This window comes from Microcaecilia unicolor, chromosome 4, assembly GCF_901765095.1.
Source record: "Microcaecilia unicolor chromosome 4, aMicUni1.1, whole genome shotgun sequence".
NCBI classification, from domain to species: domain Eukaryota; kingdom Metazoa; phylum Chordata; class Amphibia; order Gymnophiona; family Siphonopidae; genus Microcaecilia; species Microcaecilia unicolor.
Genome location: NC_044034.1, coordinates 331,467,226 through 331,492,816, shown reverse-complemented (window position 1 = coordinate 331,492,816; position 25,591 = coordinate 331,467,226). Strand labels below are relative to the sequence as shown.

At 44.0% G+C, this 25,591-nt stretch overlaps 1 protein-coding gene across 2 annotated transcripts in view; it reads right to left on the bottom strand.

Annotated features, from left to right (window-relative positions):
• Positions 1–6,524: 6,524 nt before the first annotated feature.
• Positions 6,525–25,591, bottom strand: part of FAM160B2 (family with sequence similarity 160 member B2) — a 43,064-nt gene continuing 23,997 nt past the window's right edge. For both annotated transcript variants that reach the window (XM_030201988.1, XM_030201989.1), the window contains exons 7-17: positions 23,782–23,978; positions 23,351–23,447; positions 20,802–20,878; positions 13,083–13,278; positions 10,555–10,724; positions 10,221–10,349; positions 9,422–9,512; positions 8,737–8,880; positions 7,713–7,853; positions 7,422–7,522; positions 6,525–7,181 (exon numbers count right to left, since the gene is read on the bottom strand). In XM_030201988.1, the coding sequence (XP_030057848.1) occupies positions 7,037–7,181; positions 7,422–7,522; positions 7,713–7,853; positions 8,737–8,880; positions 9,422–9,512; positions 10,221–10,349; positions 10,555–10,724; positions 13,083–13,278; positions 20,802–20,878; positions 23,351–23,447; positions 23,782–23,978 (1,488 nt within the window). In that variant the 3' untranslated portion in view covers positions 6,525–7,036. The remainder of the gene's footprint in view (positions 7,182–7,421; positions 7,523–7,712; positions 7,854–8,736; positions 8,881–9,421; positions 9,513–10,220; positions 10,350–10,554; positions 10,725–13,082; positions 13,279–20,801; positions 20,879–23,350; positions 23,448–23,781; positions 23,979–25,591) is intronic.

Below are 25,591 nucleotides of genomic sequence, written 5' to 3'. Positions count from 1 at the left end.
ATCTTATACTCTTTGTAAACATTTTTTCAATGGAAGTTCTCTAGCCCATGGGTCAATTTATTTGGATTGAGCTCACACTTTTTTTCAACGGTAGCTCAAGGTGTTACTTTCAATTACACAAGATATTCCAAGAGTGTAGAGCTTGGAGCAATATCAGGAAATATACAGAATATCTTTAGTTGCAAAAGGCAATGAGACAGCAGAACAACCACTTAGCTGCCCGTGCTAACGCGCTACACTTGAAATGATTCAATGGCAAGTGTGGAGATTGCCAGAATGAATAGCAAAAGTTGTTGATTTCAAATGAAATGAAGGCACTCACATTAGCTGCATCGATCTGGCAGGCTATGCAGGGCTTAAGAGGTGGATGTTTATTTATTTATTTGCATTTGTATCCCACATTTTCCCACCTATTTGCGGGTATCAGCCACACAAATATGCATAGTTTACTGCTATAAGTAAAAGCCCTTGCAGAAAGAGAGTCAGACCTGTCTGACAGACTCTGCAGTTGACCTAAGAGGAATATCAGGAATCAGCATCACCAGTAGTGGATTATTAGAAGGCTTTGTAGTTTGCCATGGAAAGGGAAGAGTGCTCAGTGTGAATCAGAGAGGGTATGTGTATGATTACTCAGGACAGTGAAATACAAATTTAAAACAGAGGACAAAATCTGTCACAGCATACCAGCAGTCATACTGTGTGGAAATAGCTTTATCGGTGTGGAGACATTTTTAAATCTGCTGGGAGACCGAAAGGTATTGTGTGGGAAATGCAGATTGTGGGAAGAACAGTATTAATAACAGAGTCCTTTCACAGACCATCCAAATGCCATTCATGCAATGTACCCTACAAGCACAGGCCCATTTCCTGTGGCAAGTTAAAAAATTCAGCAGCAATTGTGTGGCACATTAAAGAATGTAATTTTGTATTTGCATAAGATTTCCACCCTTGTTTTGTGTCTGAAAAGTTTATTTGTTCTTTTGGAAAATTTTAGCAGTGTTGAATTTCAGGCACTGATATAGGGCAGGATAGGAAATATAGGATAGAAGGGGTGAGGGAGGTTCTGGAGTTTGGAGGGAGGAAGTGGTTCTGTGATCCCTTCTTCCCTGATTCTAGACCCGCTCCACTTCAAATCCCTTCCCACTTTCATTTCTCTCCCAGGTGCCCATAGGCAAACACCACATATCCACTCTCTTTTTCAAACAAACAAACCCGGCCTCTCTATTTTACTAAGAACCCCAACTTCTCCAGCCTCTAATTTACACAGCCTTCTCCTAATCCCGTTCCTGGAACACTCTCCCACACTGCCTGGGTGACAGGAAGAAGAGAGCCACAGCAGCTCATCAGCCCACAGCCTCTGCTGCTCAGACCCCAACTGCTATTTTTACAGTACAGCTGTGGTGCAAGGCAGAGGTTGGGCCCCAATTGGCCAAGGAGGATAATGCATCTGGACATGCTGCTGCAGATCCCCTTCTCTCCCCATCAGTGCAGGGTGAGGGGGTGGAAACTGGCTCGGGAAGGACGTTACACTTACCATATGGAACAAACACAAACTCCACCATCTAATTTGACCCCCGATCTATAATGGCGCTTTCATGAGGACTAGCAAATTCCACAGGAGGATACTGCAGCCCTTCATGTGGCTGCAAGAGACCTGGGTGGCCACCAGCTGCACTCTAACCACAGGATCTGCTAAAGGCCTCAAACTAATTTGAATCTGTATGGCATGAAACCACCCACCTAGTGCACCTCAGCTTTTGAGAAGGCAGTGGACTCTCATGCAACTTAGAAGGAACATTGGTTGAACAGTTATTTTACAAAACAGATGCTATGGGGTCAATATTCAAAATGATTTAACTGACCAGAAATGGCTGCTGACTGGTTAAATTGCTTGTTCGGGGCTATCCACTAACTTTCAGCAGCACTTAACCAAGTTATTGCCGAAGAAAATTAGCACCTAAGTTAAAACTGGCTATTTGGGGGTCAGAGTCAGCACTTGGCTGGTAAATTGTCAATAGTCAGCATTTAGCCGGCCAGGGTAACTGCATAAAACACAATCCTATCTTTATACGGTAACCCATGGCCGCTTAAATACTGAATATCGACTGAGCCGGCTCTGCAAAGCCAGATATTCAATGCTGAAGCCCGAACATGGCCTGGCCTTGAATATTCGGGAATAATGCTGGTGGCAGACAGCAAAACGCTCACTGCTGCTCAATGGACATAGCAGCTTTTCTCCACCAAAGACAAAAATTGAGCTTCCTTTATTTTAAAGGCCAGCAAATAAGGTTTAAATTGCATAACTGTTGTCTCCTGGCACCTTTGGGGCTTGACAATCTTCACAGAGTGTTTCTTGGATGTTGCCATGGTCACAAAAGTGCAGACAGCAAGCTAGGCAATTCCTTGCTTTGGGAAGTGTGCACAGAAATAATCTCAGCCAGATCCTTAAGACATTGAGTGTCACATGCATGATTATCTCCCAGTTGGTGAGATGTCATATGTGTGTGCCCAATGCAAAGAGCTCCTAGCTCTCAGAGAACATTTCCGTTCTCTTGAGGCTAGAGTAGCAGACTTGGTGGAGCTGAGGGAGACAAAGAGGTACATAGAGGAGACCTACAGGGATGTTGTAGAGAAGTCCCACCTCCAGTCTGGTAGCCCCTGTGCTACCTTGGAGGAGGGAGGTCTCCTAGAAGGACAGCATCACCTTGGTGAAGTAGATAGTACTCCTGTAGCCAGGACCTGCCCACCAGGGGATGTACTATCCCCTCGCACCGAGGATATGTCTCCAAGTGCTGCCCAGGAGGGAAAGGTTAGGACAGCTGTTGTAGTTGGTGATTCGATCATTAGGCATATAGGTGGCTGGTGGACGTGAGGATCGCCTCGTGACTTGCCTGCCTGGTGCGAAGGTGGCGGACCTCACGCGTCACCTAGATAGGATTTTAACAGTGCTGGGGAGGAGCTGGCTGTCTTGGTACATGTGGGTACCAATGACATAGGAAAATGTGAGAGAGAGGTTCTGGAAGCCAAATTTAGTCTGTTAGGTAGAAAGCTCAAATCCAGATCCTCTAGGGTACCATTTTCTGAAATGATACCCGTTCCACGCGAAGGGCCCAAGAGACAGGCAGAGCTCCGGAGTCTCAATGCATAGATGAGACGATGGTGCAGGGAGGAGGGTTTTAGATTTGTTAGGAACTGGGCAACATTCTGGGGAAGGGGGAGCCTATTCCGAAAGGATGGGCTCCACCTTAACCAGGGTGGGACCAGGCTGCTGGCATCGGCATTTAAAAAGGAGATAGAGCAGCTTTTAAACTAGAAATGGGGGGGAAGGCAGACAGTCGTTCAAAAGCGCATGGTTCGGGATAAGGTATCTTTCAAAGATATCACCAAAACAGGGAAGATAGGGTATCCTGATAGGTTTCAAAAGAGACCGTAGTAGATCACGTGTCTGAAAAATCAGACAAAAGATTGCAAATTAATACTGTCAAGTACTGAGCATGATGTAAATAGGAACAACAAACATAGTTTCAAATGTCTATATGCGAATGCCAGGAGCCTAAGAAATAAGATGGGAGAGTTAGAATATATTGCACTAAATGAAAAATTAGATATAATAGGCATCTCTGAGACCTGGTGAAAGGAGAATAACCAGTGGGACACTGTCATACCGGGGTACAAATTATATCATAGTGATAGGGTGGATCGAATTGGTGGAGGGGTTGAATCAAATAGACTGAAAATTCTACAGGAAACAAAACACTTCTTGGAATCACTGTGGATTGAAATTCCATGTGTAAAGGGGAAAAGGATAGTGATAGGAGTGTACTACCGTCCGCCTGACCAGGATGAACAGACAGATGCAGAAATGTTAAAGGAAATTAGGGACGCAAACAAACTTGGCAACACAATAATAATGGGTGACTTCAATTACCCCAATATTGATTGGGTAAATGTAACATTGGGACACACCAGGGAGGTAAAATTCCTTGATGAAATCAAGGACAGCTTTATGGAGCAGCTGGTACAGGAGCCGACGAGAGAAGGAAAAATTCTAGACCTAGTCCTTAGTGGAGCACATGATCTGGTGCGGGAGGTAATGGTGCTGGGGCCGCTTGATAACAGTGATCATAATATGATCGGATTTGATATTAGCTTTGAAGTAAGTACAAATAGGAAATCAAATACTTTAAAAAAGGAGACTGATAAAATGAGAAGAACGGTGAAAAAAAAACCTTAAAGGAGCGGCTGCGAGGGTCAAAAATTTACATCAGGCGTGGATGCTTGTCAGGTGCCTTTGACCTGGATTGGCAGCTGTCAGGGACAGGATGCTGGGCTTGATGGACCTTTGGTCTTTTCCCAGTACGGCATTACTTATGTACTTATGCTGTTCAAAAACACCATCCTGGAAGCCCAGGCCAAATATATTCCGCGTATTAAAAAAGGAGGACGGAAGACCAAACGACAGCTGGCATGGTGAAAAAGTGAGGTGAAGGAAGCTATTAGAGCTAAAAGAAAATCCTTCAGAAAATGGAAGAAGGAACCAACTGAAAATAATAAGAAACAGCATAAGGAATGTCAAGTCAAATGCAAAGCGGTGATAAAGAAGGCTAAGAGGGACTTCAAAAAAAAGATTGCGTTGGAGGCAAAAACACATAGTAAAATTTTTTTTAGGTATATTAAAAGCAGGAAGCCGGCAAAAGAATTGGTTGGATCACTAGATGACTGAGGAGTAAAAGGGGTGATCAGGGAAGACAAAGCCATAGCGGAGAGATTAAATGAATTCTTTGCTTCGGTCTTCACCGAGGAAGATTTGGGTGGGATACCGGTGCCGTATATGGTATTCGAAGTTGACGAGTCGGAGAAACTTAATGAATTCTTTGTAAACCTGGAGGATGTAATGGGGCCGTTCTACAAACTGAAGAGTAGCAAATCTCCTGGACTGGATGGTATTCATCCCAGAGTACTAATAAAACTGAAAAATGAGCTTGCAGAGCTATTGTTAGAAATATGTAATTTATCCTTAAAATCGAGCGTGGTACCGGAAGATTGGAGGGTGGCCAATGTAACGCCGATTTTTAAAAAAGGTTCCAGAGGAGATCCGGGAAATTATAGACGGTGAGTCTGACATTGGTGCCGGGCAAAATGGTAGAGACTATTATTAAGAACAAAATTACAGAGCATATTCAAAAACATGGATTAATGAGACAAAGTCAACATGGATTTAGTGAAGGGAAATCGTGCCTCACCAATCTACTACATTTCTTTGAAGGAGTGAACAAACATGTGGAAAAAGGTGAGCCAGTTGATATTGTGTATCTGGATGTTCAGAAGGCGTTTGACAAAGTACCAAAGACTCCAGAGGAAATTGGAGAGTCATGGGATAGGAGGTAGTGTTCTATTGTGGATTAAAAACTGGTTAAAAGATAGAAAACAGAGAGTAGGGATAAATGGTCAGTATTCTCAATGGAGAAGGGTGTCGGACCGCTGCTTTTTAACATATTTTTAAATGACCTAGAGATGGGAGTAACTAGTGAGGTAATTAAATTTGCTGATGACACAAAGTTATTCAGTCGTTAAATCACAGGAGGATTGTGAAAAATTACAAGAGGACCTTACAAGACTGGGAGACTGGGTGTCTAAATGGCAGATGACGTTTAATGTGAGCAAGTGCAAAGTGATGCATGTGGGAAAGAGGAACCCGAATTATAGCTATGCCACGCAAGGTTCCATGTTAGGAGTCACAGACGAAGAAAGGGATCTAGTTGTCGTCATTGATGATACGTTGAAACCTTCTGCTCAGTGTGCTGCTGCGGCTAAGAAAGCAAATAGAATGTTAGGTATTATTAGGAAAGGAATGGAAAACAAAGATGAGGATGTTATAATGCCTTTGTCTCGCTCCATGGTGCAACCGCACCTCGAATATTGTGTTCAATTCTGGTCGCCGCATCTCAAAAAAGATATAGTGGAATTAGAAAAGGCACAGAGAAGGGTGACGAAAATGATAAAGGGGATGGGATGACTTTCCTATGAGGAAAGGCTAAAGCGGCTAGGGCTCTTCAGCTTGGAGAAAAGGCGGCTGAGGGGAGATATGATAGAGGTCTATAAAATAATGAGTGGAGTTGAACAGGTAGATGTGAAGCGTCTGCTTACGCTTTCCAAAAATACTAGGACTAGGGGGCATGCGATGAAGCTACAATGTAGTAAATTTAAAACGAATCAGAGAAAAGTTTTCTTCACTCAATGTGTAATTAAACTCTGGAATTCGTTGTCAGAGAATGTGGTAAAGGTGGTTAGCTTAGCTGAGTTTAAAAAAGGTTTGGACGGCTTCCTAAAGGAAAAGTCCTTAGACCTTTATTAAATGGACTTGGGGAAAATCCACTATTTCTGGGATAAGCAGTATAAAATGTTTTATACTTTTTTGGGATCTTGCCAGGTATTTGTGCCCTGGATTGGCCACTGTTGGAAACAGGATGCTGGGCTTGATGGACCTTTGGTTTTTCCCAGTATGCCAATACTTATGTACTTGTACTTCCTCTGTGTCTTAATACATGAACTTGGCTGCTTCTAGAAACTCCCTTTCTACTGGACTTTTATTTCTGATTCTTCTTTCACTGGAAGATTGCCGGTATGGAGGCCCTCCTCCACCACCACATATGCCACCAATAAGAAAGTCTATTATAATATGCATTGATCCCAATTGCTCTCAGTTTTCTCCTATCCTGTGCCAATGGGGAAAGTCAAGTCATGAATAGTCCATTCTTCACAGAGGAAATTTCTGTCAAGTTCAGTCACTGATTGAGTAGCACTATCACAATTCATAGAGGCCTCGTACAGCACAGGGCTGTGGCTCATTCTGTTGTTGAGCACTGCAGTACGACACTCTTCAAACCAAGCAGAGGGTTGCCACTTTTCAACCAGCATTAAGACAGAGGCAGCACTTCCCTCCACCTAACACACAAAAACAATATCCTATTCCTTCCAGAGCGGCAGTGCATAGGAGAGGACTACCCTCGCCTCCTCTTGGGACTGGCGGTCATCTTCAGGTCTCCTCTTTGTGACAGGTATCCAGCTGGAGGGCGGAGTTACCATCTTCTGGAGGGAATTTCACAAAAGCCACTGCAGCCAGTTCTTTGCAGAATTCTTCCAGTACCACCACCCCTTTCAAGAGAGTCAAATGGTCAATCCTGCAGCAAGAGATACATATTTGGATTTAGTCTCATGTCCCAAAAGGGGATGCAGTAGAGATTAGTAAGTAATAAGTACCGTACCCTCCTGGCTTGATGCATCATAGTCCCTATGCTTGTTATATAAAAGTGCTCGCTCTCTCTCATATACCGCCTGCAAGCCTGAAAACTACTGAAGTGATGTACATTCAAGTACAGTGAGGCCAACAGCTATTCTCTTGGCTGAGTAGACATACTTACAGCTCCTCAGAGGCCAGCCCCATTAACTGCTTTCTCACCAGGAGCAGCTTTACAGAGAAGTGAAAGACCCGCTGAATTCTCTGCATAAGGTCTCCAATGACCTAAAAGAGGAGACAAAGAAAGAAGAGAGTCTGATAGGAGCAGAAAGAAAAGGGAGGTCAAACATCAGGAGGAAGAAAGAGATGCGTGAAAGGGTGGAACCAAAACTGAAGAAGGGAACTATGAAGGGAAGTCAGAGTTACACAATTCCTGCACCAAGAGGTGAGAATGTTTCACTGAGATACTACTTACCCTGACAAGCACTGAGAAAAGAGACCTGCAGCCAGGGGCCAGGCTGATGTAGGGATCTAAGAGATACTCATGGCTGTGAGGGTGTGGGAACAGTGCCAGCCTGGAAAGGACACTTGTCAACTGCAAGTTCAGCTCATATGGCTGCAAAACCAATTTAAAAATGCACGAGTCAGTAGCTGATGAGAAGGAAACAACTGTTTGTTTGCATATTGCATTCCAAACATAAAAGAACATAAAAAAGTGATGATAATCTTTTCTAAAGTCTCTCAGAACCTTGCTTACATGAGCTCTGCAAAAGAACTTACCCTGGTATTCTGCTGTGTTGCCACGTAGTGACCAGGTGGGGCAGTGCTGCACCACATATAATGGCACCCTGTCCCTCTTAATACCAAGGTCTCTGCAAATTCACTAATTTGTTCCTTCCTAGAGCAGTTATCTTCACAAAGTCTTTGAGGGCCACCAACTGGTCTGGTTTTCAGGCTATTTCAAATGATTATCTATGAGTGAAATTTGCATAAAATGGAGGTAGCAGGTATACAAAACCCTTTCGTGTTATATTTATTAGAGATAGCCTGAAAATTTGACTAGTTGGTGGCCCTAGAGGACTGGGAGTGAAGACCAAGGTCGTTGAGGATTATTTAACTACATGGAGGTGAATATTTTTGAATAATAGTGGAAGACAGTGAAAGGGATTCTGACAGGCCACTGCCCTAATAAAGCACAAATGAAGAAGAAATATCTGAGCGGGGGTCAGTATTAATACCACAAGGCAGTGGTTCTCAACACAGATCTTGGTACACATCCAGCCAGTTAGGTTTTCAGGATATCCATAATGAATATGCATAAGAGAGAGATTTCTATACAATGGAGATACTGCATGCAACTTCCTCTCATGCATATTCATTACGGATATCCAGAAAACCTAACTGGCTTGGTGTGTTCCCCAGGACTGGGGTGAGAAACACCGTTAAGGTGTCATAATTTAAAAGGGAAAAAAAGAAAAGATGTCTTTGCATTCCTGTACCTGGTCAAGGATCCCCGACAACCTGTCAAAGAGAACTTTCAGGAAGTGGCCTTCATAAAATTTAGCTTCCATGTCACTCGCCTCCAGACGGCGTGGTGTCTGTGGCCAGTTCCAGGTGGAGACACTGGCACAGCATTCATGAAACTAGTGCACAGTAGTGAAAAGAAACCCAGATATCATTCACTGATAGCAGAAAGAGGCGGGACTTAAAACTCATGCCCTACCAGAATAAAGTACTTTTCAGCAGCTAATGGTATACAGAACAAATAAGGTGCATGCAAAGAGAAATCAATACGTCAGTGATAACACACTTTTTTTGAGGTGGAATGGGGCACTCAAAGATGAGGGGAGGGATACTGTAGCAGGTGGACAGGGTGTGCATGGGGCAAGCAAAAACCTGGAACAGAATGTGTATGTAGTGCAAAAAGGGAGAAACTTGCTTGGCATGGGGGATGGAGTTTTAACCGGAGAGCTGTATGGGGGAATAAAGCGGAGCATGGGATGGCATGAGTGTCTAAGTGTGTGCAGGGAGGAAGTGTGTATTGCGTGTGCATGTTCTAAGAAGATAGGGGGACAGCATGTATAAGGGGGAATGAAGAGGTAGGGCTAAGCAAATATGTTTTCACACATAGGGATTATGATAAAAACATGAAACGAAAGCAAGCAAGTTGCAAACTAGTCCTACCAGCCCCAGGGCATCATGGACATAGGTGTCATAGCCAGCATCCTCCATGCTCTGTGGTGTTTTAGCTTCATCCGGAACAAGACAGAGGAAGCTAATAGAAAGATGCAGTAACAGAGCATTATTGTTGCATAGGAGAGGAAACAATATACTAGAATTAACAGCCCAAAATAGCATCATTGAAAGGAATTTGGTTTTGCTCTTCAAATAGAGGACTGGTTGAGAAAGTGATGATTTGGGTAAGGCCTCAACACATAGAGGTGAATATGGAGCCTGTGGGATGGCCACAGGACAGCTGTATTCTAGTGCTATTCTCTGAGGCTTAAGTCAGTCCATGAAAATGTATTGGACTGGATGAATTTCATTCGCAGGACAAATTAAAAGACATTCAAGTTCCAATAATAAATGGAAAGTCGCTCACAATGCAGATAACAGGCCACCCTACTGGTACAGCGCTGTGTGTCAACTGCAGGCCTCAGTGTCACAAGCTGGTTCATCCTATGGACTCATGCCTTTTTAGAAGTAGCTCAAAGTGAATTACATTCAGGTACAGTCGGTATTTCCCTATACCCAGAGGACTTACAGTTTAAGTTTGTACCTGAGGCAATGGAGGGTTTAGTGACTTGCCCAAAATCACAAGGATCTGCAATGGGATTTGAATCCTCTATTCCTCCAAGACTGTCAAGTTCATGCTAATGCAACCCCCTCTGTTTGTTCTCCCAAAGCAGGAATGGGGGATCTGCACCTAGTAGTATCACCTGTTCCCAGGTTAATTCACACCCTAACAAACAGCTACAATTACCTGTTCACGATCTGATTCGTTTCTGCTTTCCTGTCTGATTTTATGGGTGCTAGTCTGGGACACTGTGGTACTTTACTGCAGGCCAGGAAATCGGTGTCATCTGTGAAGTACGGATCCTCTTCTAGTTCCCTGCAGGTACATCGAACGCAACGGCTGTGATTCTGAATCGCATCCATCACCAAAGAGCACAGTGAATGGAAGGGTGCACTAGCATGCAGCCTGTCTACCACAAATCATTCTGTGGGACAGAGCAATCCAATGTCACACATCCAATCAGAGGCGCAGCAGCAGTCAGTGAGCTATGCACCCTATTGAATCACTGGGCTCTACTCACTCAGTATCCTGATAGTGCTCCAAGTCAACTGTACTGGTCTCCTCTTGACTCACACTAGGGCGTGCAACGTAACCTCGACCCTCCAGGTTTCTCAGTACTAGGTTGTAAACAATGTGCTCATGAGGTTTGCGAAGCAGCTCCTCAAACAACCTGAGTGTGGCGATGCTGATCTACAGTCAGGGAAGACATGAAAAATAAAAGCCAGACACCGGACACAAACATACAATATGACGGTACAGAATCAAGCTCCTAAGTGTGAAACACATCCCAGAAATGGTGATAACTAGGGTCAGTGCTTTTTTTGTGCCGGTACGCAACGGTACGGCGTACCGGCATCTTTTTTTTTTGCTCCCCCCCCCCCCCCCGCCCCGTGACGGACGCAGTGCCAGCCCCCATTTCCGGCCGCTGCTGCTTCTCCTGTTGAGCAGCAGCGGCCGCTACACAAAGAAAAAGATTTTTTTAAAAACTTCAAACCTGGCTGAAACGCGGCACCCCGGCACTGTAAACAGCCATTAGGCATTGGCTGTTGCCCCACAGCCGCTCCTCCTCTTGCCTTACGTCACTGCGCTCCTCCGGGGTCTTCCTCCAGGGGCAGTGACGTAGAGGCAAGAGGCGGAGCGGCTGCGGGGCAACAGCCAATGCCTAATGGCTGTCCACAGTGCCGGGGTGCCGCGTTTCAGCCAGGTTTCAATTTTTATTTTAAATCTTCTTTTTCTTTGTGTAGCGGCCGCTGCTGCTTTGCTGCTCAACAGGAGAAGCAGCAGCGGCCGGAAATAGGGGCTGGTGCCGCGTGCATCGCGACTTCGCGACGTTCGCGGGAAACTTGGCAGGGAGAGGGAAACCAACAGAGGGAAGGATTGGGAGGGGGAGAGAGAGAAAGAGGGAAACCAACAGAGGGAAGGATTGGGAGGGGGAGAGAGAGAAAGAGGGAAACCAACAGAGGGAAGGATTGGGAGGGGGAGAGAGAGAAAGAGGGAAACCAACAGAGGGAAGGATTGGGAGGGGGAGACAGAGAAAGAGGGAAACCAACAGAGGGAAGGATTGGGGAGAGAGAGAAAGAGGGAAACAACAGAGGGAAGGATTGGGGAGAGAGAGAGAGGGAAAACAACAGAGGGAAGGATTGGGGAGAGAGAGAAAGAGGGAAACCAACAGAGGGAAGGATTGGGGAGAGAGAGAAAGAGGGAAACCAACAGTGGGAAGGATTGGGGAGAGAGAGAGAGGGAAAACAACAGGGGAAGGATTGGGGAGAGAGAGAAAGAGGGAAAACAACAGAGGGAAGGATTGGGGGAGAGAGAGGGGAAAACAGATGGAAGGATGGGGAGAGAGAGGGGAAAAACAGATGGAAGGATTGGGGAGAGAGAGAAAGAGGGAAACCAACAGACGGAAGGATTGGGGAGAGAGAGAGGGGAAAACAGATGGAAGGATGGGGAAAGAGAGAGGGAAAACAGATGGAAGGATGGGGAGAGAGAGGGGGAAAAACAGATGGAAGGATGGGGAGAGAGAGGGGGAAAAACAGATGGAAGGATGGGGAGAGAGAGGGAAAAAACAGATGGAAGGATGGGGGGAGAGAGAGGGAAAACGGAAGGATAGGGAGAGAAAGAGGGAAGACACTGGATGGAAGAATGCAGAAAGAAATAGGAGAGACACTGGAAGGATGGGGAGAGAAAGCAGAGCTGCTGGATGGAAAAGGGGAATAGAGAAAGACTGGAGAATAAGAGGAAGGGGCATGAGGAGAACAAGGGTGAGGAAAAGATGAAAAGCCACAGGTAGATGAAGGAAATTAAAGAATGGATAGTAAGAATGAATTAAATCTGGACAGAGAGAGAGCCTGAAAAATATTGAAGAAAGCAAAGAAAAAGGAGACAAAAATGACAAATGGCACAGAAGAATTAAGCGAAAACAAAGGAAAGGAGAATCACAGACTGGGACCAATATGGAAAGAAAAACAGTCACCAGACAACAAAGGTAGAAAAAAATCATTTTATTTTCATTTTAGTGTTTGTAATATGTCCAATTTGAGAATTTACATTGGCTGTCTTATTTTGCACTGGGTATACTGGAGCTGTAAGAGCTTACAGAGATTATTTATAATGAAAAAAAATCACGTTATTTTTTTCTCCTATAGTACTGTAATATTTTCAATGATGTCTGTTTATATGCGCCGTGGCTGGTATAGGGGGTGTGGTTAATGTGGGTGTGGCTATCATAGGGTTGGGGCCATATGTGGTGACCCGCCCATAATGAGTACCGGCACCTTTTTTTCTACAAAAAAAGCACTGACTAGGGTCATCACAGTTGCCATGGTAACCAGCAGTTGTGTAATATTTTTTGTACTTTCTGCACTTCCCTGTAACTGTCTGGCACTTCTATAGTTGTTGCTGAAAATATAATCATTCAAGAGACTGCAGGATTTCCCTCAATTATACTGTCAGTTACTGTATGATGTAGGGAAGGACAGCAAACCCCATGCCCTGGCACTAACATTGCATACTCCCGTCTGTCCCGTCCCCACAGAAATAACGACTCACCTCGTCTGACAGGTGGTTGCAGTGCTCTATCAGAAGATCGCGCAGCGGGTGACGGTGATGCAAGTCGGTGGCAGCTTCTGGCTGCCTCTCTGTGCCTAATATGAAGAACACTAGCTGCTCTAACAGAGCTGGGGCTGAGATCTGGCGCACCAGGGCAGACAGGATAGCAGTAGCATTCAGAATACCAAATTCAGACCTGCTCGACACCACAGAACAAGCCAAAAAAAAAATTTTTTTTTTGAGAAAATTCAGAGCCAGCTTGAGAACCAAGGGGCAACAGCTTGTGTTATTAGTCAGGCAGTTATCCCCTGAGTAATCAGTCTGTACATTTCTGCCCCACTCCTCGACTGCACTACCCTCTGATATTCCAGTATTTAGGCCCTCTGCCAGTGCTGCTCACCCCTGCCCTGCAGCACCCTCGCTATGTTAGTACAGAGGCCCCCCCACACACGGCTCCTTAATGTAACTCTTGCTATTTGTCTATAAATATTTTCTTTACTGAACAGATGGAGAAATTAGGACTTACCTACTAATTTTTTTCTTTTAGTCCCACCAGGCCAGTCCAAGACCTGTTATGTCTATCGACCAGAAGGTGATAGAAAATACAGAATGGTTTGCTCTGCTCTTATAGGGAGGGCACTGTGCAGTGGAATCCTTCAAGAGGGAAAAAGACTACAACACCTCTCTTTTTCCCCCTTCTTGAAAACAACCGAAACAATACCTGTCAAAACTAACTACCGGACGGAAACTGTAGAAAACCAATATGAATCTTCACAGCCAAGACTATTATAGAAAGAAGCTTAGGCTCTGCCAGAATAAAACAGAGCAGGTAGTTGGACTGGTAAATCCTAATTTCTACTTCCTTAGCACCCTCACCAGACCAGTCCAAGTTTTAATCTCATGACCTGGCTCTTGAAAAGTGGAGACTGAGGGGTAAAGGGTATTTTGATGAAGTGATAATACCCTGATGGAAGCTAAGAAGTGTTTCACTTCGTCAGCATACAGAAGAGCCTAGAGGTTGTTTTGACAACTGGGGTTCAGAAAGGCATGCACCTTTCATGCTATGGTGGCACATATTCTAATTTTCTTGCAAGATGGTCATAAAAAGGGCTTAGCTCTTGGTGCATTCAAGGTCCAGGTTGCTGCCCTGGCTTGCTTTAGGGAGGCACTTGCAAAATTCTTTCTTGGCTGCACATCCTGACATTCAGTTCTTGAAGGGAGTCAGCTGCCTTAGGCTTCCTCTTCAAGTGGTCTGCCCCGAATGGAATCTTAATCTTGTTCTCCAGTCTCTAATGTATCCCCTTTTTGAACCCCCCAAGAATGTGACTCTTAAAGATCTCACCTTGAAGATAGTGTTCTTGTTAGCCGTTGCTTTGTCCAGAAGAGTTTTGGAAATCCAGGCCCTATCTTGCAGGGATCCCTATCTCCAAGGGTAATGTCTCTAAATGGGTTATTTTTGTACATAAAAAAGAGAGACAAAAAATGTCACTGTGAACACTCAAAAAAAATTTTTTTTGCTCTAATAATCCAGATGCAAGAGCTGTATGTTGCCATAAATAATAATTATTCAAAAAACAAAGAGAACCTCAAAGCTCCCTGGAGTGGCTATCTAGCGCCCACTTTCAATCCTTAACAGAGTCCTTTACTATCATAGGTTCCAATAAGCACCGGGAAAAAAGAGCGCAAAAAACCACTCTCAACAAGGGAGAAAAACATCTGCTCCAAAAACCTGGTGTTGCATTTATGATATTTATAACAAAATGCTAGCATGCAGCTCCTTCAAACTGGAAAAAATAAAATCAGATCAAAAAATCAGTTGCAACAAAACTGGGTACAGAAAAAAAACCCAAAAACACATCTCACAAAATGATCCATCTTCCAAGACCTGCAAACACGCTGAAATCACTCCGAAAACTAGCGACTTCATCACATCAATTTTGTAGCAGAGATCTTCAAATCCCCAACAAGGGCCGCTTGTTTCGCCAACTGCTACATCAGGAGGAAGAACTTTATCAGTGGAGAACTGTTTCAAGATGGCGACGGAACTAAAAAAAAAAAAAAAAGACGGCACTGAGCAGATCCACTAATCAAATCAGACTCGGAATTTAAAAGGAAATGAACCCCAGTCAATAGAGGAGTCCCAGCAACAGCATATTGTCTTGACAGTACATACCATGACAGTAATGAATCTCACTCCTAAGCCTGGGAATGTGAAGCATGATCTCAGCCTCAAGCAGGGTTGTCTATTTGTACTGTGCTTTCTTTTCTCCCACGGGTGGCTTCTGCCTTTCATTTGAATCAGGAATTAATGCTCTCCTTTTGAAGACAGGATATTGGAAAGGAGTTTGGAACTTTGAGACTTCTGGATGTCCATAAAGTCCTGATGTGGTATTTGGAGATGACCAAAGAATTTTGTATGCTTGATAGTTTGTTTCTCCTTTTTGGAGGTTTGAAACAAGACAAGGCACCTTCCAAGGCTACGATCATTCATCGCTTCCTTTATCCAATCTCTTCAGCTTATCTTTTAGCTAGCAAGGTAGCTAAAAGTTCGTACTTCCCAAAAGAGATTTTGATGTCAGGTATGTATCCACTTGTGTTAGAGACCCAGAGAAGCTCGGGTTTACTTGGGTTCAGGCAAAGTTTGTTGTGTTTAACCCATTCCTGAACTGATGTTGACAGGTAATCAGTTTATTCAAACCTGTAGGTAAGTCAGGTTCAATGGGTATGAGTAGCTGCACATCATCTGCGTAGATATAGAACCGAGTGTCCATGGACCGAATCAGTTCAACTAGTGGCTTGAGGTAGATATTGAACAGAATAGGTGACAGTATCGATCCTTGTGGTACCCCACAGGTCAGTGCCCATGGTGGCGATGAGTTGCTGCCAAACATTCTGGATTGTTGCCTGTCTGATAGATAGGATCTGAACCAAGCACGTACTGTTCCATTGATACCTGTTTCTGTCAGTCGTGCTAGCATATCATGATCCACAGTGGCAAAAGCTGCTGAGAAATCTAGCAGTACTAACACTGAGGCGAATCTACTACTACTTGACATTTCTAAAGCGCTACTAGGGTTACGCAGCGCTGTACAATTTAACATAGAAGGACAGTCCCTGCTCAAAGGAGCTTACAATCCCCTGTCTTGATTTCTGTGAAGATCATTTAATAGGGATACAAGGACCGTTTCTGTTTCATAACCGGGTCTGAGTCCAGATTGACATGGATCTAGCCAGTTTCTCTCTTCTAGCCAATCACGGAGTTGAACAGACTGTTTGTTCTATAAATTTCCCTAGAAATGGGATGTTGGATACTGGCTGGTAACTTTCACATTTGTCCAGGTCAAGGTTGTTTTTCTCAAGCAAAAGGTGAGAGAGGTCACGTGATGCTGAACTAGAGAGTGGATGTGCTGAGCTGAGCTCCCAGCTCCCCTGATCGAGCATCTATCCCCCACGTTAGTTTGTTTTCTCGTTACCCAATCTGCAGTATTTGATTCCTGATACAGTCAGTGAGCAGTTTGAGACTTTTAGTGCACAACTCGGGCTGAAATGTCAACTAAACAGCCGAAGAAAGATGGCACTCGGGGCCGTGCAGGAGAAGTCAAAATGGCGGACGGAGATACCTCGTCCTCGCAATCAGTGGGCTCTGCGTTGGCCGCGGAAGTGTTTCACATGCTGGAGGCCTCAGTAGATCAAAAGTTGCAAAAGATAACTGATAAATTAGAAGGAATTGATGGTAAATTGGGAACAATTTGTTCAGATCTCTTAGCCTACCAACAACGCCTCTCTGATGCAGAAGATAAGGTCCAACAACAAATGACAAAACAGCAGGCTATGCAACAGAAAATAGATCACATTGATTTCACTATTTTGACATCTCGTATTCCCACACTGACTGTTAATGCAGACTATAGGGAGTGCCAGTATCGTATTTTGCACAGGGTATATTTAACTCGAGTTCAAATTTTTAAAATGGAAGGTGTGGAGACGCCCTTGTGTGCAAAGTGCCAACGAATGTCTAGCACTTATCTTCATTCCCTTTGGGATTGTCATTGGGTGCAGAGATTCTGGACCTCAATTTTACAATATTTGATGCTTCTTTTGGGTTCCAGAATTCCGCTTACCCCTTGCGGAGTTCTTTTGGATAAATACAAACTTTTGTATTGCAGACTGGTCCTGCTAGGCAGTTGATTCGCAAAGCCTGTATGGTTGGCAAGCGTATTATTTTGAGTCTTTGGGTTAGAGATTCTCCACCAGATTTCTGGCACTGGAGGAATAAATTTCATGGGCTTATGCTATTTGAGAGGAGGATAGAGTTCCTAAAAGTTTGGGGACCCTATATACAGTCTTTGCACCTAGGAAGAAGCCTAGTGGTGAACTCTTTGTAATATCTTCACCTTTATGTAGCCTATCCGCTCTAAACCTTTGCTCATGATTAGTTGTGTTTTGTTTTACCTACACACACACTTATATATTGTTTTTCTCATAGGGTGGGGGGTAGGGTAGGGGGGAGGGAGGGAGAATTTTTTGGGAGGATTGTTAAAACTGAATATCAGTATGTACCTACTTTCTAGGTTACAAGTCATTTTGTTGCTAAATACTCCCTAAGTGGATTTGAGTATGTCTTGGGTGCTTTTGGTTTATTGTTGAGGAGTGATAAATACCCGGTACTTGTGGGATATACTGCTGTTATATTCTTTGCCTTTGGATTAGACTGAGTGAGAGTTATTGAGGTTCTAATTAAGGGATGGACTTAACTTTGGTTAAGAGGGAGAGAATAATATTTAGATGGGACTATCAGTTTGCTAAGTAAGACTGAAGATTTTTGCTATGCTAGCAATGAAGTCTACGGATTGAATTAACCTGTCGGGGATTATAGTAGGTTATGAGGGAGGAGGGAGTAGGGAGTTAACGTTTAAAATCTTGATGACGAAATGTTAGTATGAATAGCTGTATGTATGATCAGACAGTGTAATCTGTAACATAAGTTATGCTCTTTTTCTTGTGTATTTGGGGTTTGTGTGTCATCTTTGGTCCTGGGGAACTGAGGAACTGAGTTCAATTCCCACTTCAGGCACAGGCAGCTCCTTGTGACTCTGGGCAAGTCACTTAACCCTCCATTGCCCCATGTAAGCCGCATTGAGCCTGCCATGAGTGGGAAAGCGCGGGGTACAAATGTAACAAAAATAAAAATCAATAAACAGTTTTAAACATTAAGCAAAAGGTGAACCACTGCTCTTTTTAATGCTGTTGGTAGTTGACCTTTAGAAACAGAGGAGTTCACAATTTTTGTGGCACCTTCTAGGAGGCCCATACTTGCCTGCTGCACTATCTTTGATGGGCAGGGGTCAAGGGAGCAGGTAGTTGGGCAAAGGTCTCTTAGGATTTTGTCAAGGCTCTCTTCTGTAAGGGGCTCTAAGAAAAGTGGGGAAAACTCAAGCTTTTAACCTTTCCTGGTCACCTCCAGTACCCATTGGCCAGATGTTATCCTGGTACATTCCTCCACAAAACCAGAACAGGCATCCCACCGCTACAATTGGTGAAGATCAGACCTGGATTCTATCAGAGAGGAGTGAGCAGCTGCCAATGGATCGATATCCAGAGATTCCTCATTTCCTGTCCCCTTGAAAGGAAGACTGCTTGGACTGAAATCAAGACCACTGGGACAAGTCAAAACATCCTGGTCTATAGTGTCTAAAGTTCCTAAAACGAGGTTGACTTGCAGATGACCAGGATGAAGATTTGGGCTTATCCTCTGGGGCTGAACCTCCGCTAAATCCTTAACTTTTCATGATCTTCTCTAAACAACAGTTTACCCTTGAAAAGAAGATTACTGAGCTGAAATTTAGAATGAGTCTGCAATCCCATTTCTGAGCCACAAGATGCACCTCCGACACAGCCAGGGCCATTTCCCTTGTCGAATACCTCACTATATTTTATTGGGCATAGCCAGATAGACTAGACCTGCTTCAAAATAAGCCAAGTGCCACGCTTCACTCAAAACCGACTATTGTTCAGCATTTGAAATCCTGTTGAGCCCAGCGAAGATAATCCCCACATACAGAGGCTTTAAATCTTAAGGCTACCATCAAGCTTAAAGGAGGCATCTATTCTACGATCCTGGAGATCCTTAAGAACAGATCCACCTTCTACCGGGATAGTGTTCTTCTTTGTGACCGCTATCACTAAGGAGTGTACCTTAGGTATTTGAGCTTCTCCTTTTCCTCCAGCAGCAAGGGATAAAGCTTGGATATAGCCCAAATGACACAGAGCCCTGTCTTCACGGGAATCCCACTCTGCCGTGAATAGCTCTTGGATTGCCTAGTGCATCAGAAAGACTGGAGGATTTCCTAGTGCTCAGGAGCACTGGCCAACTCCCAGGCAGAGGAAGATGAAATAACTAACATCTCCGGGGATTTAGAAATGAGGACATGGAGCTCCTCTTTGCATAAAAAGTCTCACCACTGTCTCATCTACTGGGATTCTTCCCTTCCTCCAAGTGGTTCTTGAAACCAGAATTCCTGCAAGCTACCTGCTCAGAGGGCACAACTAGTAGCAAAGACTCAGAACCTCAGTTATCCAACTGCTCAAAATGCAACCTCTTTGCAGACAGAAGGTCCTGAGACTCCTCAGAAATAGAAGGTAACTCATGAAAGCCCTGCTTAGCAAATAAGCTTGGTGCAATAAAAGAACAAAATCCAGAGAAAATGGCTGCGCCACACCACTAGGCTTTCTAGAGTCCAGACCTCTGCCTCCTGCATGCTTAACTCCAGGGTCAATGGAGCCAGAGTTGGAACATTTGCACAGGTAGGCGAAATCATTCCCCTCGTTTCAGAGAGAAACACACAGGCTGGCCCTGACAGTTCCACCTTCGTCCTGTTGGTTTGAGTCATGCCTCAAGCCCCTAAGCAGGATACCCCTCCTGGTTTACCCTGTACTCTGACAGTCCTCCAGAAAGCAAGTGACAGGAAAGAAAGAGAGCTGACCAAAGTGGTGCAACAAGAACAGCACCTGCAGCAGTGCCTGACTGCTTCCACCAGGGCCATTGAGCAAGCAATGCTGTAATTTAAAAACCGAACAACACCCCTAGACGGGAATAGCACCAGCAAGGTTCCAAGGGCACTCACCAGACACACAGTGCAAAATAATGAACCTCCCAATACTCGGCTTCCCTGGGGAGAGATAGCCTCAGCAGCTCTCTCTCAGCGATAAGGCTGAGCTTTTGTGTCAGATATCCTGCCTGCTCAGACCAAAACAGGTGTAGTTCCTTCTTGCAACTGGTCCTCTCCATTGATGCCAAGAAGGAATGGTGAACATGAAGGCAAAGGGGAAGGAGAGGAAGGAACCCAGATCTCCCTGGGTATTCCCAAAACAGGCAAGGGAAGCTCAGAAATACTGTTTCCACCTGCTCAACTGCATCCCAGCGAATTCACCAGAACAGAAGCAGCCTCAACAGATCAGGCCAGGAGCAGCACAGACATCCATCTTCCAATTGTTGGAGAGAAATACTGAGCTTGGGGTGGGGGGTTGCAGTGTCCTATAAGGGCAGAGTGCAGAATTGTGCAGGTCTTGGACTGGTCTGGTGTGAATACTAAGGAAAGTCAACTAAACATTGCTCCAGCACCGTAATGAAATCCAGAAGAGAAGTGCAGACTCATTTGATAAGATCACGATTAAAAGCCATATATGCAATGGACCTATTAAGAATCCTATGATACTTACATCTGCAACAGTTGTGCCAGCAGCACCCCATGAAAAAACTCATCAGCAATGGCCTTTGCTATCACCTTGGACACTACCTGAAGCAGAGAAGATTAAATGTGGTCAGAGACAGAGAGGGGAAAAGTAGATTCACTGAGGAACTATCAGTCATTTCCCTTGCATCATGACAGGCTTTTGTCACTAGAGCTTTTAATAGCTGCACTGTGCCAAAGAGCATACAGTAACAAGGTGGCGCCCAAAATAACTGGGATTATTTTCTGTATCTTTTTTTTCCCCAGGTTTAGCAGAGAAGTGCAAACTCAGTTCACTCAGATCCATGATGCTTAATTAACCTAACACACCAGAATTTTGGCCAAACCCCACCCATCCACTCACCTCTTTTCTACAGATCAATCAGCAGCCCAAAAATTTGTTTTCTGTATTTATCTTATTTTCCTGATCTCCAACTGCATTTATTTATATTTGATGATCTTCCGTCTCTCTATACACAGTACAGAATAGAATAGTCACTTGGCTCTTATATTTCTATGGCTCTCCAGTTGACTTTCTGTTCTATTGCAATGTTATTGGCATTGATATGATTATATATTGTATCCCAGTGAAGAGCTTATAGATTGCAGGTAGGCGAATTATTGAGGACATAGTTGGGTTTTGGTTTGGGAGGAGGAATTTTTTCCTGTTATTAAGTATTGTAGTGATAGTTCTGGCTGCCTGACCAATTGATTTTTTGCAGTTTTTCTGATCTGTGTGAAGAGATGTTACACATTCAAGCTAAAAGTTGGGCACTGCATTAGGACCAAGAATTTTCTAAAATTTCTAGCTCTTTTGTTGGTACTTCTATCTATGCCTTGCCCTTTCTCTATTATCCTGTACGCCAGGTAGCCATTCCGCTCCTCCATTGTGCTCCATACAATATTCATATATATTCCTCCAGAACTTTCTGTTTTGTTTGGTACTGTTTTGACTGCTCTTACACTTTTCATGCCCCAATCTGAGCGTCTGCTATGATCCTAATTTGTAGTCTTCCTCTTAGTGCAGCCTGTTTTGAGTCTCTCTTAATGTCACGGGTATTGGAACAGCAGAGGTATCTCTGTACATAGGGCTTTAACTTCCCCCATGACATGTTTCTAGGGAAGGAGATGTTCCATTCTGAGTTTGTGTCTTTGGTGGTACTATATTCTGAGTAATCATTTCAGCTGCACAGTACTGATTGTTATGTCTCTAGAATATATCTCCCCTTTACTTGTTACAGTCTCACTGATTTTAGTGCTGCATGTGTCAGACTCTAGTCAAGCATCCTACTCCACTTCCATGCAGTTAGTAGTTTCTTCCACCTCTTGATCTTATCGCTCCTGGTCTTGTCTTTTGTAGTCCCCCTAAGTTTGACCCTTACCAGTCACAAGTTTCTTAGTACTACTCGGGGTCCACCTGATCATGTTCAGTTCTCTTAGCTTTCATTACTGCTATAGGCCTCATGCAGTGGCTCCATGAACAGATTCACCATGACCCACACTACGACCAGCACCATCATTACCCTGAATGCTGAGGCTAAGTGTGGAGTCTAAAGAGAATCCACGTACGTGGAGAACTCAATAGATCCCACGAAACGTAAAATGTAAACAAAAAGGTGGGAATATGAGCCAGGCTATAACTGGACCTAAAACCAAGTTTAAAATAAATATTTATTAATTTCCAAGCAAAATGATAATAAAACAATTCCATATTGAAAACGACTCGACAACGTTTTTTTTAGCACTGTTTGTTTGTAGCGTGCAGCGATATACGGATTACTTGCCAAATGGTCTTTTTTGAATCCTTGTCTGTACACCTTTCATATGTGAGCTCACAATTCATCATCACGTGACTTGATGACCTTATTTTTACTACTGTCATCAGCCACAAGACTCCTGATGTAGGCCATCTGGCCGAAACACAACATTGTGTCGAGTCGTTTTCAATGTGGAATTATTTTATTATTATTTGCTTGGAAATTAATAAATATTTGTTTATTTTAAACTTGGTTTTAGGTCCAGTTATTGGATAGTCTGGCTCATATTCCCACCTTTTTGTTTACATTTTACGTTTCGTGGGATCTATTGAGTTCTCCACGTACGTGGATTCCCTTGAGGCTAAGTGTGGCACATTTTTAGAATGAGCTACATACAGCTAGAAGCAATTGCCTTGCCGAGATTTGGCCTAGATGTTCTATGAGGTCACCAAATGAAGGTTTCTAGCAAAACTTGGAGGGTAAATTTTATGCTATTCAATTATTCCTTGCCCTTCACACCTCCTCCCCAGTAATAATAGAAAGTCTATACACAATATTTATACAATATTCTCTTCAGATTTTTCCTTTCTACTGCTCTGAATACAAACCTAGGAAAATACATTCATAAGATATTGTGTGATGCACACTGTCATCCAGGGTGGAAGTCTTGCGTGCTGTTGTTGCTTCTGCATGCCTACTGCTTGTCTGAAATAGAGAGCAACTCAAGCAGAGGCAGCAGTCTAGGGTGTATATAGGCTCTCTGTATTGGAAGTATTCTCACCGTGTGCGCTTCTCTCACAAGTTCACCACAGTAATCCACCCAAAGGAGAAACTCTTCTAGTTCTGCCATGTTGCTGTTCACAGAGTCACTCGGAGACCTGTGTCATGAAGAGAAGACAGACCTAATTCAAACTAGATAGGCAGCAGTATATACACATGGTGAGATTCACTGCAGAAATTCTTACTCTTGTTCCTTCCCACTAACCCCATCAAATGGATCAGGGCCCATTCCTCTCTTCTAGGGAACAGTTAATGATAAAATAATGCTTTTCAATAAGTCCTTTCTTGTGCTTCAAGAGTTTAGGGTACACTACTCCACTAGCAGTGGCCAGCCTCACTGTTCCCGTAGTGAATGACAGTCACTGCACTGGCAGTTCGGCCCTATGCTTCTGTCCAGTCCAGTCCAGTCCAGTGCTCTGTTCTCTTTCCTACCTCCAGTTCACTGGCTGCAGCGTGCTGATCTCTGTAGGGGGCACGGAGGTAGGTATAGCTCTGTAAAGCTCACACAGACGATCAGTTAGTAAGGAGCTGAGCCCATTGCTTTCTATTAGGTGAGCAGATTCTGTGTCCTGAGCTACACTGACCAACAGCAGCAGATTCTCACGTGCTTTTAGCGCAATCCGGCTCTTCTGCAAGAGAATGAAAGAGAGAGAGAGGGGAGACCATGTGAGACAGTGCCCAAATTTGAACCCCACACTTCAAATGCACCTTGATCAATGCCTTACACTAGCAGAATCTCTTCATACTTTGCTCCCTCTCCCCTCATTTAAAATATGCCTCCACACGCCCAACCTTGAGGTTGGCTTTCTGCGTAACACTCCAATGTGTCATCACAAGTGTAACAAGGTCTTTTACCTAGCCAGCCTTAGCAGATGTTGTCTTGCCCCAAATATACTACAATTTCCTACTCCTGTGCCCAAGTACACTGATCTACTGGCGGTTAGCTTGGCAGAGTTTAAAAAGGGGTTAGACGGTTTCCTAAAGGACAAGTCCATAAACCACTACTAAATGGACTTAGGGAAAAATCCACAATTCCAGGAATAACATGTATAGAATGTTTGTACGTTTGGGAAGCTCGCCAGATGCCCTTGGCCTGGATTGGCCGCTGTCGTGGACAGGATGCTGGGCTCTATGGACCCTTGGTCTTTTCCCAGTGTGGCATTACTTATGTACTGGTGCCCATATTACACCTGCTATTTCTCTTCTAGGTTCCCATCTAAAATTCACGAGTCCTGCAGTGTACTTACAGTGGGACAGAACACAGTGTCATCTGCAGTAACGCTGGCTTATTCCTTCCACTAGATCAATGATTCTGGGACCACTATTATACAAGTATGTGGAAATACCCTAGAGAGAGAGTATGTCGTATCTGACACCACCACAAGCATTTGATGAACCAAGTGACAATGGAAGGGGCCCCAGAAACTTAGGAGTCCTTGGAGGAAGAAATTTGAAAGCCTATTGTTTCATGTATGCCATCAATTATGGCCCGCTGGTACTCCCCATTCAGCTAATGGCTTGTCCAGCCATACATAATTTCCCTAAATCTCATCTCTGGCAACTAAGAAATTGGACTTTCATGTGTTAACCCCAGATAACTTATAGCCATCACTTTTCCCATATCAAATTCTGCTAACAATCTAGAAAAACACAATAAGTTTTTTTTCTAGCAAGGCCTCTTGCTCCTAAGCTTACGCCGATTCTTGCTCATTATTCTCCTCCCCTCCGAGCATAGACCAGCTCCCAGGAGTTTTCTTGAATAGACACTGCTTACTGGCCTAGGTGACTTGTTCCGAATTACATTATTTTGGTTGGGGACCAAATGCTGTCTATGAGAGTCTTCAGAAGCCTGCTTCGTCCCTAAATGATTCCTGAAATATATAAGTACACTGATCCTGTAAATACATCACCCATTTCCTATAACAGCTTTGAATGAATTTCAACCCGATGCTTTTTTTTTGGGGGGGGGGGGGGGGCAGAATTTGCTGCTTTCTCTCTGCTCTCAGGGCAGCAGTCTAGGCAGTTCTAGTGGACTCTCCCTGGTGCAAGATCATTTCTTCTGAGATATGCATGCAGTACACTGCACCAGAAGCCACCACAGTAATATCCATCACCCCTCCCTCCCTGGCTCAGTCCTACCTCGAAGGATGGGGGATCTAAATCAGTATCTCTAGTGCTGTGCGGTCAATACATAATACTAAATGTCTACTTTAAGACATTTTCAAATCACACATATATTCAG